The following is a 15,591-nucleotide window of genomic DNA, read 5'->3' as shown; positions in this document are numbered from 1 at the left end:
GGAAAATTTCAAAATCACAGTTGCCCAGGCACCTCCCCAGGGATTCTGATTCACCTATCTAGGGTGACATCAAGACATATTTATTTTTTACATTGTTTTTTGCTCTAAATAATTTTTGAGGAATAATTTTAGAATTATATAAAAGTTGTAAAGATAGTACAGAAGTTCCTATATAGCTCTCACCCAGTTTACCCTAATGTTAAGATCTCATATAACCACGGTCCATTTATGAAAACTTAAGAAACTAAGATTGTTACATTATCATTAACTAAACTACAGATATTATTGGGATTTCATTAGTTTTTCTGCTAATGTCTTTTTTCTGCTTCTGGATCCAATCTAGGCTACAACATTGCATTTAGAGCAGTGGTCCCCAACCTTTTTGGTACCAGGGATGGGTTTCATGGAAGACAATTTTTCCACGGAGGGTGGGGGATGGTTCAGGAGGTAATGGGAGCAATGGTGAGTGATGGGGAGCTACAGATGAAGCTTTGCTGGCTCGCCTGCCCACTGCTCGCCTCCTGCTGTGCGGCCTGGTTCCCAACAGGCTGAGGACCAGTACCGGTCCATGGCCTGGGGGTTGGGGACCCCTGATTTACAGTATTTTAATGGCTCTCCAGATGATTCTAATGTGCAGCTAGGGTCGAGGACCACTGGTATGGTGGGAGGTTACAATGCTATTTCCCTCCTATTTGCCACACCCTCTCCCACAATAAAATTTCCCCCCTCAGCATATATTAATTGAACAATGATTACTCATATCCCATTGTATTACTCAAGTAACAGTAAATATTGAGGACAGCACACCATATGATAGTCCCTTACATCTGGATGGCACTTCAGAACTTGTACTTTCAAATACACTTTTTAAAATTTGATCTGCACAAGAATCTTTGAAATAGGCTGGGCAGTGATTATCATTCCCATTTTACAGATGAGGGAATAACTGCAGAGAGGATGGGTACTCACCCAAAGTCTCATCTAACTTTCTCAGTGTTCTTTGTGATGGTTTTCAATATTTGGAAATCTTGTCTCAATTTTACCTGCCAGGGTGGGTCAAGATTAGAGAAAAAAAGAGTAAACTGAAACCTCAAGTTCTAAAAGTGTTTCATTAAGATGAATCTTACGAGATTTGCATATGTACAATGTACAGGGGCACAAAGGTGAAAGAGATAAGGAAGTAGATGATATGAAGAAATATAGTACATTAGAGGAAGAGGGGTCTTCTCTTTCTACCTTTTAGGACCCTTTCTGCTTGCCTTCTTATCCCACTCCCTATATAGACATACAAACTCTGCTTTCTCACTATTCTCATTCAAACACCAGTGTGTGTCTAAAAATGTTCCAGTTTTCTTCTTGGCTTAGAGCCTTGATGTCATAGAATTAAAATTTTGCAAGAATCCATCTAGCCCTACTTTGTGCTACCCTCCACTCGTGGGTAGAATGGTTGTTCTTTAAAATACATGAATCTTATGATATTAAATCTAATATGATGTGTGAGAAGATCCAAAGCTTTAATTGATATTCAAAGGGGTCCTTCACTCAAATGAAAGATTAAGAATCATTACACTGAGAAGTGTTTCTCAAAGTGTAGACAGATGAGCACCTGCCTTGAATCATTCGGTTTTTTTTAAAGGCAGATTCCTAGGTCCTAGCTCCAGAGAAAGGGTTATCTCATAAACTAAAAATAATCGTATATAATGGTTATTTATATAATCATATATCCTCTAGACAGGATAATAGAAATTTCAAAGCATATAATGAAAGGGCTACATGTTTAAGTTCCTGTTTTCCATAAAGAGAAAGTTTTCCTTTAAATGAAGTAGCAATCTACTTCATCAGTGTCTCCAATTCTGCTTTGCATTTCGGAACTTGTCACACTTGGTAATATATTTTTGGTGTGATTATCATTATATGTGTTATCTAAAGCCAGGAGGGAAAATACCTCATTTTCTACAGGAGTCTGTCCACAAATTAAGCAAGACTATCACTTTTAGCAACACCCCCATCTAGTGGCAATTTGCAGCTATTACGGCCTCAGTTTTACAACGTGTATAGTAGCTCAGTGTTTCTCAACTTGTTCTTGTTTCATCAGCTGCCCAGAATTGTTCCCTCCTCGAAAAAGAATAATGGTATTCTTTTCCAAATTTTCACGTGGAAAAAAAAATCAGAGAACACGTAGGTGTATGAATTTTATCAATTTTTAAAGTTTTTGTTTTAAAACCTACAATCTTCTCTATTTTTGTCATGATTTTAAATACACTGACACACTACTGTTGGTTAAATTTAAACATGTTTTACAGCAGAAATTCTCTCACAAATAACCTGCAATAACTTGAAATGCATACCCTTTTGAACACTTCCTTTTCTTATGTATAAATTAAAATGTTTGCTGAATTTCTCAAAATGTCAAAACAAAAAACAAAAACCCATAATCTTCTCTTTAAATCTTTGGCTCCTTCTGATGGTTACTTTCTGCTAGTGGTCTTTTAGTTCATGACAAATGAACAGGATTAGGAACAGCTTTTCATGGTTGTTGAATCTTTTCAATCTGTGGAGTTTTACGGGTTTGAATAATTTATTTTGCAGGCAGTATGTCCCCCCTCTCTCCGTGAAGCAACAGGATAAAGTGCTCAGAAGTAGAATTATATATACAGAGGAACTTGATAAATACACAGGTGAGAGATGACGTTACAAGCAAGTGGGTAAAAGGCCAGGCTAGCGGTGCAGGGATAACTGGTCATCGCATGGGATGAAAACTGACTCTTGTTGGCCCTCAACTTTTTAGAGCTGCCCAGAAACAACGACTACAATCCCCTCAATGTGTATGGCATGTTGACTCAGTTTCATTCTCGCTTCATTTCTCGTGAGGTATGGAGCACAAGGAACAGTCCCCACTTCTTACCCGTTAATTTGGTGTGGGGCTACCCATCCATTAGATTTGAAATAAGGTTTACTTGGGGTTCCTTTCTGACAAAACATCGTTTTTCTTGTGGAAAAATGGGAGCATACAGAGAAGTATAAATGACCATCTGTGTATTCCCACCATTCAAGAAGAATTAACGTTTAATAACATCCGATCATCTTGCTATGTGCTAATTGTATATACATATTTTTATTTAAAAATTAGCGTCATGCACTGTATATGTAGGTTGCTTATTATTTCGAGAGAGACATCTTTATGCATAAATCTTCATCGACGTGGCCCCCTTGGAAAGGGTGGTAACTTGGAGCTTCTGACTGCCCTGAAAAGGCGGGCAACTGCAAGGGGTCCGCGCGATACAGCATACACACGTTCAGAAGCGGAACGAGGGATCCAGGCCCTAATCGCCACCTAGCGGTGGCCTCCGGCGCCGCCCGCCGCGCACCGTACTTCTCCCGCACTGCGCAGGCGCCATGCATGGAGACCGGAAGCGGAAGGCTTGAACGCGTTGGGTGGGCACCTGTGAGACCACTAGCCATGCGCGAGTTGGAGGAGCCCGGCCCTCGACCCACAGCGACCTCGTGCGGGTGCGTGAAGCCGGCTCTGGAGACAGGTAACTTATAAGAGGCTGAAGGTTCCGCACTCCGAAGAGCCCTAAGTGCAGGGAGCCGACTTCACTGCAGGGAGGGACGGCAAATGCGAGACCTAGAATGGACGTGGGTCGTTTTTCCTGGTTATTGGAAGGCACGGGTCATGTGCTTAGGAGACCACGTGATGTGTCTTAGGCGACCACGTGATGTGTCTTAGGCGAGCGGGATGACATCATCTCTCCTGTTCTGTTCTTGGTAGCTAAGGTGACGTGGTCTTGGCAGAACAGCCACGTGCAGTGTAGCGGCCTTTGTCTTGGGGAGTTCTCACCCATAAATGAGAGATAGGATATATACAGCAGGTGTTCTGCCGATTCGGGATTAATGCCACAAGAGAGAAGCAACCTGTGCTGCAGGAAGTGTAGGAAATAGTTTTAAACTGGGCATTGAAAGATGGCATGCGTTTGTTTCTCTTTATTTTCACCCCTATTTTTAGGGCAGAATATATTAACTTTAGAAATCCGAGGAAGCAAATGGAAAAAAAGATGAAAGTAGTTGGCCATTACCCAGAGAAAACCACTGTTAACATCTTGGTGTCTACTTTCCATAATAGTTTCAGTGCCTACATACTAGAAACATGAGGTGATATGCGACACCATTGTTTTATAACTTCAAAAAAAAACTTGAGGACTTCCCTGGTGGCGCAGTGGTTAAGAATCCACCTGCCAGTGCAGGGGACACGGGTTCGAGCCGTGGTCCTGGAAGATTCCTACATGTTGCAGAGCAACTAAGCCAGTGCACCGCAACTACTGAGCCTGCGCTCTAGAGCCTGCGAGCCACAACTACTGAAGCCCTCGCGCCTAGAGCCCGTGCTCCTCAGCAAGAGAAGCCACTGCAATGAGAAGCCTGTGCACCGCAATGAAGAGCTGCCCCCGCTCACAGCAGCGAAGACCCAACGCAGCCAAAATTAAATAAATAAATTTAAAAGAATAAAACAAATGATTTGAATCCCAGCTCTACATTTATTAAAAACAAAACAAAACTTAAGGTTCATGAAAATCTTTCCATGGCAATTAATAATGTTAATTTTGAGAAGTTGCACACTATTTTGTTTTATAGATGTGCTCTTATTTAACCAGTTCCCTATTGTTGGGCATTTAGGTTATTGCTGGTTTTAATTGTTCTAAATGAAAGTTTTGAAACTAAAATCTTTGTGTATGTTCTAAATGTTTAACTTGAATTTCTAAAAGGTATTGTTATGTGGTCAACAGTTGTGCCTGTTAAAAAAAAATTGTTGCGTACTGCCAGATTATAGGTCAGATAGTTTTCTTTAAAATTAATTAATTATTTATATTTTGGGCTGCTTTGGGTCTTCGTTGTTGCATGTGGGCTTTCTCTGGTTGTGGCGAGTGGGCTACTCTTTGTTGTGGTGCATGGACTTCTCATTGCGATGGCTTCTCTTGTTGCAGAGCACAGGCTCTAGGCACGTGGGCTTCAGTAGTTGTGTCACGCAGACTCAGTAGTTGTGACACATGGGCTTAGTTGCTCTGCGGCATGTGGGATCTTCCCGGACCAGGGCTGGAGCCCGTGCCCCTGCATTGGCAGGCAGATTCTTAATCACTGAGCCACCAGGGAAGCCCCAGGTCTGATATTTTGACAGGCAGGAAAGAGCAGGGCTCAGAGGTCTACAGAGCATGGAGTCCGGGAGCTGTAAGTCAGAAGTGTTGGATGGGGGACTTCCCTGGTGACCCATTGGTTAAGACTCTGTGGTCCCAGTGCAGGGGGCCAGGGTTCGATCCCTGGCCAGGGAACTAGATCCCACATGCATGCCGCGACTAAGATCCCGCACGTGGCAACAAAGATCCCGCATGTGGCAACAAAGATCCCACATGCCACAACTAAGACCCGGCACAGCCAAATAATAAATAAATAAATAAACAAACACAAGGAAGAGTAGCCCCCCTCGCCGCAGCTAGAGAAAAGCCTGTGCGCAGCAACGAAGACCCAACCCAGCCAAAAATAAATAAATAAATTTAAATAAATAACTAATAAAAATTTTTAAAAAGAAAATATGACATCTGTTAATAGTGGGAAACAAAAAGTTTAGAGAGTAGTGAGACATAAGGAACTCAGAATCTGGGGGACTGGTGTAATGTGTTTTGAGGAGGGGAGGGACTGGCAGAGGGAAGACAAATTATAACAAGGGTAATTTAATAGTCCGGGCAAGAGGTGAAAATGACCTGGACATTTCTGTCTGCACAAGACTTGTTGATAAGACTTGGGTACAGAAAGCCTCTGCGTTAATAACTTGTTGGGTTTTTTAAATTATATGGTTAGTACAGTTGTAATATTGTTAAATTGAGGGAAAAGCCTGTGTAAGGGCTTTAAAAATCTCTCCTTGCTGAGCACCTTCTGTTGTACTAGGTACTTTACATATTTTAGTCATCTTTCCAAGATAGGATGATTATCCTTGTTTTATAGCTGAGAAAACTGGATTTAGAGAGGTAAGCAGTTTTGCCCAGGGTCACACAGCTAGTGTTACGGCCCTGTGTTGTTTTTGTCCTTTTTCTCTTTTCATACCAGCCATAAGCCCCAGGGAAACTTCTCCCTCTTTCCATGTGGTTCTCATGCCAGTACTACTCTGGCATACCTGTGCTCTCCCTATTCTGCATGTATGTAAGGCAGTTTGATTTAATTGTTGATTTACTTGTCCACTCTGTCAATGTACTGCACACCTTGATGGTGAGGACTGGTTCTTGTTTATGCCTGTTCCCAGGCACTCAGCACAGTGCTTACCAGATGGTAGGTGCTTAATGTTTTCTTTTTGTTTGTTTTTTGAGATACGAGGCAAGAGGAAGAAGATCAGAATTCCCTTGGGTGGACGTTCTCAGGCCTCCACTTCAAGGAGAGCATTCAAGCAGAATTTATATTTGGAAATTATTGAGCATTTATATTTTGTAGCATTTAATATCCCAAGAACCGGGGCACAGAGAATAAATAAGTTCCAGACGTATTAGAATATGGTTAAGTTCCGACGTTTATTAGATGGATAGTTGATATGTTGAGAGTGGTCCCAAACATTTGAGAGTGACATAGCTGAGGGAGTCCTTCCAATGTAGCTCGTTCAGTTCATTGCTTACCCAGTATTATCTTGCTTATGTTCTTATAGAGGTGAACAAACAGGGTTGGAATAAATCTAATTGGTTACAACTTATATTTATCATAGCACATGTATAGCCTGTGAAAAACAGGTATAGACTGATTCAATGAAGTGATAGCTCAAGTTAGTTATAAACTTGTAGACCCCCAATCAGATAGTCAAAGGCAAAAGTCTTTGATCATTACTACAGATAAGACATTTCCCTTGATATTGAAGCATATTGTGAGTTTCTCTCAATCAACTGTTAACTCCACTGTGAAAAGAGTTCTTGTTTTGTATTTTTTCCCCCAAACTTAGCACAATGTCTGGCAATTGTAGACACTTGGAAAGTGTTTGTTAAATAAAACAGAACATAACTGACTAGAGTAGGAGCCCTTTTTGGCCATTTTTCTTCATGATATTTTTATGAACACCAGAGAATTGTTTGACTTCAGTTCCTTCATCTTTAAGATGTTTACTATATCAATTCCACAGAGCATAGGTGAAGGTTTAAAAAAAAGAGTGCCTGTAAATGTAGTTGGAAAAAAATTTAAAGTCATCAAAAACGTACATAATGTCGATGGATCTTAGAATCATAATATTGAGAGAGAGAAAGCAAGTCTGAGAAGATACCAGTTTTTATAGAACTCAAAGACAAAATAAATGAAACGTTGTTTAAGCATGCATATGCACGTGATAAAATCATATTTAAGAAAAGAAATGAATGATAAAGACCACATTCAGGCTCTTGTTCAGGCACATTCAGGGGAAAGGTAGGGAAAGAGGCAACATAAAAAGATGCAAGTTGTTGGTAAAGCACTAGTTTTTGGGCTGGGTGGTGGTACACAGGATTTCATTTTAACATTATGCTTTATTATATGTATGTTGCTTGTAATATTTTATATGTATCACGTAATTTAGTTTTTATAAGTGAGAAGTCACGAAAGGTGCTATGAAGGACAGGCCTATAGTCTCACTGTCCACCGGTGCTGATAGGATAGATTTAATGGAAACTGAAAATAAAATGAGGTTCTAGAATGTCTTTATATTATCTCTTAAAAGAAGCTAATACAGCCTTCATGAAATGTGAAAAAAAAAGTTACAAATTCAAAATGCTAGTTGCAGATACCTTCTACTTTAAACCTATATTGATGTTGCCTGGCCAGTTTTTTCTTCTTTTGAGTTACTGGTTTAAAACATTTTAAAAATGATTTGTGATTATTGTAAAATTTTCAAATATTATAGAAATTACAGAGTTAAATATAAAAATAATCCAACAATCCCTCCACCAGTTTTTTTTTTAACTCACAGTTCCATCTTTATTACTTCTAACAAAAGATACTAGGATGATACTTTTGTCTCTTCCTTGGTATTTGTCTACTGTATTAACTTCGACCATCCCAATAGAAGAATGTGCCAATAAATTATTGATGACTTTTTACTGTTGCCTGTATGGTGCAGTGATACCAATATCAGAGGGATTACAACCAGCCTAAACAGAAAAGGACACAATTTAAAGTCTCCACCAGTTTTAACCAATGTTAAAATTTTGGTGAATATCCTTCTAGATAGCTTTCTAGACATACATATGTATGTGTTTAGTTAGGTAAATACATAAAATTTTCATAAATAGGATTATGTTACACACATTCTTCTTTCACTTTTTCACTTTCCATTTTAATCAGTTTTGACTTACATAATCCTTTTCTCCATGTAGCATGAATTTTTAAAGTACCTATCCTCTTGTAGGCAAGTACTAGACAATGAGAACGTAGCAGTCAGTAAGACAGAAAAACTCCTGCCCACATAGAGTTTACATTCTAGTGGGGCAGAGAGCTGCTGGAGCAAGCCTAACCTGAAATCTATACTGCCTCTAGATATTTTAGTACTGTGATCCCATACACTCCCTTTATTGCTTAATTAAACTAGTTTTTTTCGTGTGTTCTGTTGTTTTCAATTGAAAGCATTTTAACCTATATACAGTCTCTGTCTCCTTATCTTTCATTATTCTTGCCTTGTATTTTCACACTCCAGCGAATCAAAATGGCTTGTTCCCTGCTTATGCTATAAAATTTCTCATTTAACTTTGTGCAGCTTATTCCCTCTGTTTGAAATACCCTCTTAGCCCTAACCAAGGTCACATAACATAGTAATGGTTGCATAGAATTTGAATTATAGTCATAGTAGGTCTTCTAAAAATGAATTTTTCCTTTCATTCTTTCTTTCTTAGACCAATACTCTTTCCAGTTTATTATCTAAAGGGATGTATTGATAACAATGATATATGTAATGATAAGGATATTTATATGTATTTTTGAATGCTATAAGAATCTTATTTTATAGTTGCATAACATCTAATAGATTTTAAAACTATGAAATCGATGCATTAAAGAAAACATGTCTTCCTACATCTTTGCTTGACCTTTTCATTAATGATTTCTTATCTAATTTTCTTCTGTAGGGAATCTTTTAACTGAGCCAATTGGTTACTTGGAATCCTGTTTCTCGGCCAAGAATGGTACTCCAAGGCAGCCATCCATTTGTAGCCATTCACGGGCTTGTTTGAGGATTAGAAAAAGCATCTTTAATAATCCTGAACATTCCTTGATGGGCTTAGAACAGTTTTCTCATGTTTGGTAAGTTGTTTTATAGTTAGAAATGGTACTTTGGACCATAACTTGCCCTTGAGTAAAGTACTCCAGTTGGAGGCAACCCTGGAGACTGCCATCCAGACCACCCTTGTCTATTGCATGGGATTTTTGTACTGTATTCATGCATGTGATTGTCTGCATAACTTGGACACCCTCGGGGAGGCTTGGGATCCACTGAGGGGCACATTCCATCTGCAGTTGGTTCCAGTTTTGTTGAATGACTTCTGTTGAGCTGAAATCTGTAGACCTTCTCGATTCTGTCCATGGGTCATTATTCTGTCCTCTAGACCACGGGTCAGCAAGCTATGGCCTGTGGACCAAACCCATCGCATCTTCTGTTTTTGTAAGTAAGTTTATGGGAACATAACCACGTGCATTCATTTATGTGTTGGCCGTGGCTGCTTTTGTGTTACAACAGCAGAGTTGAATTATTTATAGCAGAGACTCGTTGACCTGCAAACCCTAAAATATTTACCGCCTGGTCCTTTACAGAAAAAGTTTGTGGACCCTGCTCTAGACCCATGAACTATTGTTTATTCAGGTACTTGACAAAAGCCTGTTAAGGTCCTAGCATGTGCCAGTCATTGTGTTATGGGCAGTGGATATAGAGATAAGACTGTCTTCTTTCAAAAAACGGGAATGATATTACTCTTTTTTCCCCCACTGATTATATTTTAGTACCATTAGAAGCATTCTTTCTGTTTTAATTTGTGGGGATTAAAGTTTTTTTTCTCCCTCAAATCATTATGATAGATTGACTGTGTTCTTTTCTTACTCAGTGGTTTGGTTTATTTTCAATAGGATTTTGTTTGTTTTTCACAAAAATGGTCATTTGAGCTGTAAGGCAAAAGTGCAGCCTCCTAGGCTGAATGGTGTGAAGACTGGCGTTTTCTCTACAAGGAGCCCACATCGTCCCAATGCGATAGGACTGACCCTAGCCAAACTGGAAAAGGTAGAAGGTAATTTGTACTTTTACCACTTTTTCCTTAACCAAAAGAAGTCTTATAAAATCAACATAGTATTCAGCACTGGCTGTTATTGAGACAAGTACCAATGGTGTTAGCCCCTGTGAACCACCAGACACTGAAGAAAATGAAACGATTAAAAGAATGTCAGCATTGAAACACTTTGGAATAAGCTCTCATAGGATGCTCAGAGTTAGTTTATGTCATTATATTTATCAGAAGTTATTAAATTATTTAAAAGTAACTCTTAAGATTTTATAATCATTAAATTAGTAACCAAATTTTTTCTGACTTGGAATGCAGTAAATATAAAATGATCTAAAAATAACTGGACACTCTCAAAATTTAACGCACAGTAACTGGTTGCACATGCATATATGGTCAGCACATCTGACCACAGTGTGGTGGATCATTTCTTCCTTGCAGCCCTGAGGAAATGAACGTGCATCGTGGCTGCAGTGCCGCTGTCCACTGTGATGTGAGGCAGAGGGTCTGGGATGAATACACCATAGGTTGAACATTTGTCAGATTGTGGAAGAACCTGTGTAGAATACCAGATTTAACTATGTGTTCATATATAAACGCGTTACTGAGCCGTTCATTTCTGAAAGCCTCCCATTCTTGAATCCCTTGGACCTGATCAGCACATTTGGGTGTGCTGGGTAACACACAACTTGGGTAACAGTACTGGAACGTTTTATGATCGTTCATGCAACCCACACGTATTTTCTGAGCACTGAATATGTGCCAACCATTGTTCTAGGTGCTGGGGATATAGTGGCAAGCAGATTAGATAAAAATCCCAGCCCTGCAGAGGATCTTAGCATTCTAATGGGGAAGATCAAATCAGAAAGGTGAAAGGCAAACACAGTAGCACTGTAGACACTCTTATAAATAAGCGTTATGAGGATGACTAGTGTTTGTGTGGTGCTTTGCAGTTTATAAAGAGTGTTCATGTATGGTATCTCACAGTGGCTCGTGGGCTTGATAAGGTAGCAGCCTCCATGTTATGGATGAGGGCACTGAGGCTCTTTGATGTTTGATAATTTACCGAATAGCATCCAGCCAGGGGGTTGTCTGACTTCAAATCCCATGAACTCTCACCTGTGCCCCAGTGCTTTTCTTTCTTTTGCAGACATTATTAGGCATAATCCATCACTTAGAAAGTCCAAAATCTTCTTTCCAAAGTTCCAGGTTCATTCACAATAAGCATGTTTTAGAAATCAGATTCCTTTGTTAGTCATGTTTTTCTCAAATGGAGATAGGATCAAATGTGATCACATGCAGTTTTTGATTCTCACTGGGCCAGTTTTCCAAGGATCAAGTTAGTAGACTTTGCCCCAGTAGAAGGAACTGAATAGCAGCTGTATAAGTGGGACAACAGGGGACCTTTCCTTAATATTTGGTAATGGTGACTTATGTTCTGTTTAATTTTTTTTTTTTTTGGCTGCATTGGGTCTTTGTTGCTGTGCGCGGGCTTTCTGTAGTTGCGATGAGTGGGGTTTCTCATTGCCTCTCGTGTTGTGGAGCATGGGCTCTAGGCACGCTGGCTTCAGTAGTTGCAGCACATGGGCTCAGTAGTTGCGGCACGTGGGCTCTAGAGCGTGTGGGCTTCAGTAGTTGTGGCGTGTGGGCTCAGTAGTTGTGGCATATGGGCTTTAGGGCACGTGGGCTTCAGTAGTTGTGGTGCATGGGCTCAGTAGTTATGGCTTGTGGGTTCTAGAGTGTAGGCTCAGTAGTTGTGGCACACAGACTTGGTTGCTCAGCAGCATGTGGGATCTTCCCGGACCAGGGATCAAACCCATGTCCCCTGCATTGGCAGACGGGTTCTTAACCACTGCGCCGCAGGGAAGTGCCCTGTTTAATTATTCAGTGGAGTATTAGATTCCTATTGCTGTGTAACAAATTACCATGCACTATCAGTTTAAACAGCACACATTTATTATGTGTTTAAGACATTACAATGTTTCTATAGGTTAGGAGTATGGGCACAGCTTAGCTGGGTCCTCACTTAAGAGTCTCACCAAGCTGCAGTGAAGTGGAATGAGTTCTTTTCTGGACGTTTGACTGTAGAAGAATCCATTTCCAAGCCCTCTCTGGTCATAGGCAGAATTCACTTCCTTGCAGTTGTGGTTCTGAGGGTCCTGGCCTCTTGCTGGTTATTGGCTGGTGGCTGCTCCCAGCTCCTAGAGGTGGCCCCCAGTGCCTAGAGACCTCTCGCAGTGCCTTGCCACACAGGCTTTCCCAGCAAGGCAGCTTGCTTCTTCAAGCCCACAGGGAGAGCCTCTCAAGTGAACCTGCCAGCAAACACAGGAGTCTTAGATAACATAACGTAGTCACTGAAGTGATATCAAGTCATACTCAAGAAGAGGGGATTATACACCAGGAGGTGACATCATGGGGCCACCTTAGACTCTGTTTGACACATTGGAAACCATCATCAGTCCCACAGAGATATATTGAGGACTCTGATGTGTCTGGAACAGAGTTAGAAGCCCCCAGTGATACAAAGGTGAGATGGCCCCACCTAGTGCTCAAGGACCTACTTACTGTCTAGGGGGAGAGACTCTAAGCAGGTCATTGCTAGACCATGTGACGAGGGCTTCAGGAGAGGTTCGGGCACAGGTACCTCTGCGGAACCCAGAGGAAAGAATGCTTATGTCTGGAAGAGCCAGAAAGGCTCTGTAAAGGAGGTGTTTCGTGAGAGCCTTGAAGAGCAAGTAGGAGTTTGACAGATAAAGAAGAGAATGGGTTTCTAGGTAGAAAGAAAACTGTATGTTGGCACCAGGTATAAGAGGGCCTGGTGCATAAGAGAATTGTGAGTAAGCTTGGTGGGGTTTAAGCAGATGTTGTTGATTCTCCAGTTGTTCGCACTGTTCTTCATTGTTAATATTTCTAAGAGGATGTTTTTCACATTACAGGTGGAGCCATATACCTTTCTGGAATTGACATGATTCATGGCACACCTGTACTAGACATAAAGCCCTACATAGCTTATTATGACTCGCCACAAAATTTGATTGAGCCTTTAGGGGACTTTAATTTACAGAATAACCAATGTAAACCAAAAACCGTGTCCCAGTGTGACGGCAAGACTGATAGCTGTGACCAGCAACAGCTCTCAGGGTACGAGGAACCACAGCTCTACAGTTGTACTAAGGAGAAACCTAAATGTCCTGAAGATAGAACTTCGGGAGAAAACAACGCAAAACACGACAACTCAGCAAAAATCCAGCAAAGCTCACCTGAGCTCAGGGAGAGAGCAGCAGATTTGGGTGAAGAATCAGGAAGTGGTCCGAGTCCTAGGGTAGCAGAAGAGCAAAGTGGCCCATGTTGCCTGGAGAAGAGCGTTTCAGAGGAACAAGCAGACAGCAGGCTGAGGAGAGGGGAAGCAGCGGTGGTCGCACAAGGACACAGCACTGAGATGCCGCCCGAGGCTGTTCTCTGCCCTTCCAGGGCGGCTGGTGTAGCCCACCGCAGTGCAGTCCCCACCTGGGTGAGAGAGGCTCCCGTGGCCACCTTGGGAGTCCGGTTTACTCCTCATGCGGAGATGGACCTTGAGCACCTCAGCTCAGGTGAACCAGGTACTTTCCATTTCTTGTTTCTGAATGAGAGATGAGCTTTTACTTGGAGGTTTAGGCAAACTTGCTATTTCTGAGGGCAGGTTTTTTTTTTTTTTTTTTTTTTCTCGGTACGCAGGTCTCTCACTGTTGAGGCCTCTCCCGTTGTGGAGCACAGGCTCCGGACGCGCAGGCTCAGCGGCCATGGCTCACGGGCCCAGCCGCTCCGCGGCACGTGGGATCTTCCCAGACCGGGGCACGAACCCGTGTCCCCTGCATCGGCAGGCTGACTCTCAACCACTGCGCCACCAGGCAAGCCCTGAGGGCAGTTTTATATAGAGTATTTGTGATTATGACTTGTAAAGAAACGTAGACGTATAAAATCATACTTGGGCAACGTCATCATCTGATGGCTTTCAATCAACTACTGTTTGTTCAGCACAGTGAGTGCCAGGCACTCAGTCAAGTGTTCACGGAGAACGGCTGCTGCCCAGGAATTGGGCCTCTTGTTTGCGTGTGGCAGTAGCTCTTGGAGTTCTCAAACAGCGTTCGGAAGCTAAATTGTGCTTGCTCTGTACCTGTGTAGATCGAGCTTTTTCATCTGTTTCACTATCTGAGTAGAGAAATGTCTCATCTTGTTTCACCTATTGGGCGATGGATAGCTCGACCTCTGTCACAGAGCCCAGGAGTAAGAAGGAAAGAGTGTCTTAGCACAGAAATTGTCCCCATAAAGTCCCAGCACTAGAGGCACGCACTTCACTGCAGAAGAGAGAGGCCACAGGGCTTTTAACTTGGAGCCTGTTTACTCTAATACATGGTTGTTAAAAAACATTGTTATCTGGTTTTTCCAGCCCACAAGCAGATTCCAACCAGCTGTCCAGAGTGAAGGAGAGGCCCATTAAAAAGTGGGTGTGGTGATTCCTGTAAGAAGTAGCCAGTTAGTTGCCAAGGAGATGTCAGATTTCACCTGCCCCTGGATGGTTGTTCTACTCATTCTTTCCTAAGGCTTTATGTTTAAACAGAACATTTGATTTTTAAATCAATCTCTTTATTTTCAAAGTTTTGTTTATGAAAGTTGTTTCATCACTGTGTACAGTTCATGGGAAGAGGAAGGTCAGTTTTTTTTTTTTGTGGGGAGTGGGGTGCGTCCCACACGGCTTGTGGGATCTTAGTTCACCGCCCAGGGATTGAACCCTCGCCCTCAGCAGTGAAAGCGTGGAGTCGTCGCCACTGGACCGCCAGGGGAATCCCCAAGTTGTGTTCTTCTTATTGCAGGTATTGGTCAGGCTTCATTTAAATATTTTCAGTCAGCGGAGGAAGCAAGGTGTGCCATCGAGGCTGTGCTGTCAGCCGACCCTCGGTCTGTATATCGACGGAAACTCTGCCAGGATCGTCTTTTCTACTTTACAGTAGACATAGCACATGTCACGTGCTGGTTTGGTGATGGCTTTGCAGAGGTCTTAAGGATCAAGCCGGCTTCTGAGCCTGTTCAGATGAGTGACCCTGCGGAGTCCTTGGTGCCTCTGGGATCGTGAGTAGCCTCCATCGAGTCTTTAAGGCAGCCTAATTAACTTCGGTATGGCTGTTGGATTTTCTGTACAAGCTAATGATGTGCCTTCTTTGCAGAAAGAAGCAACACTTTGTGATCTCACTGCTTTGTTTGATTTGGGTTGTTCAGAATATTTATTTGAAAAACATGTATTTTAATAAACGAAGAGATACAGAATTTGGAGAAATCGCCATATCATGATCCTTTTTGATCAGTT

At 41.7% G+C, this 15,591-nt stretch overlaps 1 protein-coding gene across 2 annotated transcripts; it reads left to right on the top strand.

Annotated features, from left to right (window-relative positions):
• The first annotated feature begins 3,388 nt into the window (after positions 1–3,388).
• TRMO (tRNA methyltransferase O) lies at positions 3,389–15,561 on the top strand. 2 transcript variants are annotated; one of them, XM_022600250.3, is made up of 5 exons: positions 3,389–3,536; positions 9,111–9,285; positions 10,102–10,259; positions 13,187–13,849; positions 15,101–15,561. In XM_022600250.3, exons 1-5 carry the CDS (start codon positions 3,401–3,403, stop codon positions 15,358–15,360), a joined length of 1,392 nt encoding a protein of 463 aa, XP_022455958.2. In that variant the 5' UTR covers positions 3,389–3,400; the 3' UTR covers positions 15,361–15,561. The 2 variants fall into 2 exon arrangements, with proteins under 2 accessions (XP_022455958.2, XP_089768709.1); XM_089912583.1 differs by lacking the exon at positions 10,102–10,259 and having other exon boundaries at positions 3,390–3,536.
• The last annotated feature ends 30 nt before the right edge of the window (positions 15,562–15,591 follow it).

The sequence above is a fragment of the Delphinapterus leucas genome, chromosome 6 (genome assembly GCF_059928025.1).
Source record: "Delphinapterus leucas isolate spDelLeu-1000000601 "Yukka" chromosome 6, BTC_Dleu_Yukka2, whole genome shotgun sequence".
NCBI lineage: Eukaryota > Metazoa > Chordata > Mammalia > Artiodactyla > Monodontidae > Delphinapterus > Delphinapterus leucas.
Note: the sequence above shows the minus strand (reverse complement) of the source record. Positions and strands in the feature narration are given on the sequence as shown.

What these genes read in the sequence shown, in the direction of transcription:
- TRMO (XM_022600250.3), top strand. Translation starts at nt 3,401, where the DNA reads ATGGAGACCGGAAGCGGAAGGCTTGAACGCGTTGGGTGGGCACCTGTG. An exon ending in GAAGCCGGCTCTGGAGACAG is followed by an intron (nt 3,537 to 9,110) that starts GTAACTTATAAG and finishes TTTCTTCTGTAG; the next exon opens with GGAATCTTTTAACTGAGCCA. An exon ending in CAAACTGGAAAAGGTAGAAG is followed by an intron (nt 10,260 to 13,186) that starts GTAATTTGTACT and finishes TTCACATTACAG; the next exon opens with GTGGAGCCATATACCTTTCT.